The sequence below is a fragment of the Hevea brasiliensis genome, chromosome 16, assembly GCF_030052815.1.
Source record: "Hevea brasiliensis isolate MT/VB/25A 57/8 chromosome 16, ASM3005281v1, whole genome shotgun sequence".
Classification (NCBI taxonomy): Eukaryota; Viridiplantae; Streptophyta; class Magnoliopsida; order Malpighiales; family Euphorbiaceae; genus Hevea; species Hevea brasiliensis.
Window position 1 is genome coordinate 730,299 of NC_079508.1, and position 5,847 is coordinate 736,145.

Here is a 5,847-nt window from a genome sequence, read left to right on the forward strand (position 1 = left end):
TATATAATTATTTAGTATTTAAATTTCATATATTAAAAATAATTATGTAATAATTTTGAGTCTTAGCTTTTTAAAACGAGTTTGAATCATGTTATTTTAAATTTGTTTTTTAGGGGTTGAATTTATATTTTTTAAAAAATTTTATCATGTTAATTTTATACTTTTTTCGAATATAAAAAAATATTTAATGAATTTTTAAAATTTTTAAAAATAGTGAATAATGAAAAAGTTGACTTTGATTTAGCCTAGACCAAATAACCCATCGTGGTGTGCTTAGCAACGCAAATAACACACCATTTTTTAGAGTGGCAAGTGACATTTCGTTTCAGTTTTTTTTTTTTCAATTGTCCATAAATTCACGAAAGTACTAGTGCGTGTTGAATCCCACAGCCAAAAATATACTAAGTAGATGTGGGCTTCCTATAAAAGGTTTAAGTCAACGCCCAATTCTCTCTCTCTAAAAACCCCTTTTTTTTGCCTTCTCCTTGAACTTCACGGTCTTCAAGTTTCAGTTGGGGGAGATCTGGCCTCTTGGCCCCCCCTCCCCCCCCTTTCCCAAAAAAAAAAAAATCTCCTTTCTTTTTGCAATTCTTTTATTTTGATTTTTCCTTTCTGTTTCGTTTTGTATGTCTCCCTTTGTGGAGTTTAAGTTTCCCCTTGATGGATGGGGTTTTGGTGAGATCTGTTTGTGGCTATTGCTGGATGGGTTAAAGAGCATCATGATGTGTGAGATGCTTCCCTTATGATGTTAGAGTTATCCTTGTTTTGTTGGCTTTTATGGAGGCGTCGATGGTTTGTTCGGGCTTCATCTATCGCCATGTTGTTTCCCGGTTTCATTTGGCCAAGGTCCTAGCCTATGTAGTTTCAATGGCTTTGATGCATATTTCCCATCTTCTTGCTGGAGTTGTTTCATTTGGTCTAAGGAAATGAAGTAATGGAAGGGAGTTGCTTCCTCTTTGTTGTTGTTGGGTCTCCCTTTTATGCCTCTTCTCATGGAAGGATGCAAAGTACCCTTTGTTTCTCCTCTGGTAGTAGATAGTTCTTCTCTGCTGGCTGCTGTGGTAGAGGATTTTGGGTGCTACCTATTGGTCTTAGGGCTTCTAATGTATAGGCCTGTGGGCCTTGTATTTTTATGAGTTTAAGTGAAAATATGTAGCAAAATTTATTTTACTGGGCTTGGAGATCTTGTAACATGATTTCATTTAATGAATATCACCCTTCTCGTTAAAAAAAAAAAAAAAGAAAGGTTTAGGTCTGAGAAACTTTTTGTCTACGTCAAAGTATATATATCTATTCAATAAAAAAATTGATATATTCCCTATTACAAAACAGTGAGACTAAATGGTCAACACAACGTCAAAGTATATATGTTGTACATGCCTAACCATTACACTTGAATTAGAGCCACTCCAAGGACACTGTCATCTAAATTATTCAAAAACATTGCATAACCTCTAAAGAGTATGTTATAGATTTTAAGGGAGAATCTGTCATAAAAATATTAGTTTATGTTGAATTTCACATCGAGTATATCAAAAAGATATGAGCTTTACATGAAGATTTACATGTAAAGCTGATCTCTTTTTTTTCTTAATTTTAAAAATATATTATGTTTCAAAAAAAAAAAAAACTTGTTCGATTAAATAATATGTTTTATGATTTTTTTTTCACTTCTCTCACACCTATTTTTGAAATACGAAAACAGGAAAAAGAAATTAGCGAGAAGCTTTTGATTTCTAGTTTTTCTTTTATAATTGCATGTGCAGTGTTATGCCCATAAGCCTACTTCTCTTTTACTACACCACTGTTGTTTCTATAAATAATTTTTTTATTCAACTTTTCAAAACTCTTTTTTATTATTAATAATTATAGTAATAAGGTTAATTTGAAATTATCAAAAAAATAAGGTTGAAAGCATTAAATTTAATAATGATTTCTAATTGTGCTCTTATAAAGATTTATATTCATTGGTCAATTTTTTTTTATTGTTCTTTTATTTTTAATAATATTTTAAATATATTGAAATTGATAGTTTAAATGTGTAAAAAATATGATTTTTTTTTAATTCTAGAATTTAAAAGAAACTTAAAATAATTCTTAAAAATAAATTAAAAAAACATAAAAATAAAAAAAAAATTCTTAGGTTTTAAAAAATAAAAAGAGAAAACTTATAATAATACCACACATACCCTTAAATTATATGGTTTAACTAGCTTAAAAATTAGGTCAAACAGCCTCTATGTTGAGGTTCCTTTTTATGAAGGAAAAATTACTTATTTAATCCTTATATTTTTATAAAATTAACTATTTGATGTATGTGTTTTAAAAATATACTATTTAGTCCTTAGATTTTACTGTTATTAAATTATTCAATCTCTTATTTAATTTTTCTGTTAGTTAATGATAATCAAACTAATATTTAATCCATCTATTTTACTAAAACTAATTATTTAGTTTCAATATTTTGAAAAATATATTAGTTAGTTTTTGTAATTTGATTTCAATAACTATTTAATCTCATAATTATTATACCTAAACTATCATAATATTCTCACTTATTTCTCTATTACGATTCCTTATTTCTCTCTCCCCATGTTTTTTCTCTTTTGTACTCATACCCTTCTCCCTTCATCTTTTGATAAAAAAAAATACAAACTGTCTATGCAAAAGAGTTAATCGTTCTCCTAAATTTATAAGTAATTAAGGAAAATTGTTTTCCAATAGAAAAAACACAAAAATATTGTCCAAGAAAATGAGTGAAGATACTTGAACAATTAAAAAAAAAAATCGTAAAATCAGATTTAGTTTCAACATAGCAAAATATCCATTTTCATCCAAAAATATGTTTTTCAAAATATTATATTTTTTAAAATATAAGGACCTATTAATTAATTTCAGTAAAATAGAGGAACTACATAATAGTATTTTTCAAACTATAAAGATCACTAATTAATTTTTATAAAATAGAGAGACTAAATAATAGTTTGACTAGCATTGAGTAACTGAAAAATTGATTGAAGGGGCTAAATAATTTAACAGAAGCAAATTATAGGGATTAAATAGTGTAATTTCAAAATACAGGACTGTTAAAATACATAGACTAAATAATAATTTTCATTTTTAATTCCTCACATGTAACCGTTACATTATTGTACTAGGGAAAGGATGCTCCCTAAGAGATAATTGTTCTGTGAAATTGAAATGAAACCAATAATAAGAGTTGAAAAGCCACTACTTGCATAAATTCTCTAATCTCCATTAGTCAATAAATACAAATAATCATAAGATAATTTACTTTGGTTAAATCTACTCTTTTAACTTACAAAACAATAAAATCATCATCATCCAATAAAGCGTTTTCATCATTCAACTCAATATCAAAATATAAACCTGGTGATTCATTCCTCCATTGCATAAATTTCTTCTGCACATACGACACTTGATCAGGTTTCCCTCTTGTTTCACTTCCTTCAATTCTCCATAAGCGCCCACTGCCAATTTCCATTTCACCAAGCCTTATATTGGCAGTCATAAAACCTGCCAATTCAAGGCCATCCGCCATTAAGCAACAGTCCCGTATATGAATTGTTTCCAGCTTAAGGCACTCATCAAAGATCATATTAATGGCCTCCCTGTACAAGCAAGCACCTTCAAAAACTAGGGTCACTAAGGTCTTCATTCTGCATAAAGTCTCAGCTATATCAGCTGTTACAAATCTCATCATTTCAAGAGGGTTGATTACGTATAGAGTCTCAAGTTCAGAGCAGTTTTCACTAATCGCTTGTATGATCTGAACAAAACAAGATTCCTGCATTTGTAGTGGAAGAACTATATGCTGAACTTTTTTCCAATTACATATTGCGTCAGCAAAGCCTTTTTCTGTTATCTTATAAGTGCCCTCTAGTACAAGATCTTCAAGGTTAGGAGTTCTGCAAGTGGCCAATTAATTAAATGGTAAGAATTCTATTCAGTAACATAAATTGAAAAACAAGGCATCACCGAAGAAAATTATAGCTTGCTTACCTTTTGGCTATGTACAGAAGGTGTTCATCAGTAATATCAAGACCTTTGGGGATCACAACAGTCTTGACAGATAATCTCCATCGCTCTAGAGAAAAGCCATTAGCATCATGACCCTCCATTACAGTCCTTAGCAGCTTACTCATTGATTTTTGAAATCTGAAATTAAAATTTGCAGAAGCTTCCAAGACAGGAGTCAAATCAAGCATATTATGTCTCCAAAACAAGATATCCCAACAGACCAACATCCATGACTGGCATACAGAGGAGACATTGCAAAACAGGTCACAGTTGGGTAATATAGAAAATATTTCTCTAAGGATATTAATGTCGAATTCCTCCCATCTTCTCTCATCCCACGGATTAATGTCATGCACACTGCAACCATCAATGTTTCTCTTCTTGTTAGAGGCCATTCTGCTAAATCTAGCATTAAGAAAAAAAATAACTTTAGTATTATAAACAAAGAAATTCAAGGTAAGGATTACTATTATATCCATTGATAAAAAAAATGATAATAATAAAAAAGTATTTAAAAATGAGAAACAAGATTTTACAGAAGAATTGAAATTAAGGTTTTGAGAGCTATGAGGTGTACTTTAGCAGAGGATGGAAAAGAGGAAGAAGAGAGAATAGGGAAAAGAAAACCAAGTTAGAGCTTTCCAAATCAAATAATTAAAATTCCACAATGAAAAAAAAAATGGTATTGGTGGACTTAATAACTAATTACAAATCCTTTTTGAGATTGCAATCCCAAACTAAAATAGTATACAGTAATTAGGAAGTAATGCATAGATACATATCATTATTTACATAGCCAAATAGTAAATAGTATATTGATAATTCCACTGTAACTACATATTATTACTGACAATTAAATTTTGAGAATTAATAAAAATTTGAGAATTGTTTCTCATTGTTCTTTGTCTGGTTGTACATCAATAATGGTTTTGCACCCATCATCAAGTTTCTAGGTGCTAATTCTAAGCGAGAGAGAGAGAGAGAGAGAGAGAGAGAGAGATTCTTGGAAAAAAATTAAAAGAACCAATCAAAACATATCATCATTACAGCAAGAACACATGATTTCTTTCAAAAATATAAATAAATAAATAAATAAAATTAAGGCCTCTCATATCAAAAAGCCCCAAAAGTTTCCTTATTGATCAACTCTAGTAATTTAAGATGAACCCAACAAATAGAATGAGCCAGCAGACCATTAAGATGATACAGCTGAAAACGAAGAAGATACAACTAATATATATGCATATTTTTTTCACATGATGTGAGACAGCTGAAAATTAAGATGATACATTACGTACGATACAACAGCGAGAAAGAGGCTGGCGGCTGGCGGCTGGTGTTGTATCCCAAGCTCTCATCAGTCTCGCCTTTTATAGTTTTTTATTATCTATTTTTTAACTTGTTTTATTTGTTTAGACTTCTTATTGTTATAGGATTTTTATAGACTTTTAGGTGTAATTTTAAAATAAATAAAGATTATTGCATATATGTACTATGTAATTTTTAAGACTATAATTATATAAATTTATATAATTTAACTTTTTTTACTTACTATTAAAAATATTTATGAATTTTAAAAATATTATTAATTATCCCAGCCATAAATTAATTTTTGAGATTGAATTAAATTCTAAATTTTAATTTGTAAAAAAAACTTCAATTTGAAATCCTATTTATTCTAAAAGTAGAAAAAAAAATCAACCAACTCAATCCATTAATTTTATATTTATAATTCATGCAAAAAAAAAAAGCGTTAGAGTTTATATTATATATAAATATGTATGAAGAGGAACATTAGTTTTATTT

The 5,847-nt window shown here is 29.0% G+C and overlaps 1 protein-coding gene across 1 annotated transcript; it reads right to left on the bottom strand.

Annotated features, from left to right (window-relative positions):
* Positions 1 to 3,096: 3,096 nt before the first annotated feature.
* On the bottom strand, positions 3,097 to 5,227 carry LOC110667235 (F-box/LRR-repeat protein At3g48880-like). The gene is made up of 2 exons (XM_021828031.2): positions 4,024 to 5,227; positions 3,097 to 3,929 (listed from the first exon to the last, which is right to left on the bottom strand). The coding sequence occupies exons 1-2, from the start codon at positions 4,518 to 4,520 to the stop codon at positions 3,320 to 3,322; spliced, it is 1,107 nt and encodes a 368-aa protein (XP_021683723.2). The 5' UTR covers positions 4,521 to 5,227; the 3' UTR covers positions 3,097 to 3,319.
* Positions 5,228 to 5,847: the final 620 nt, after the last annotated feature.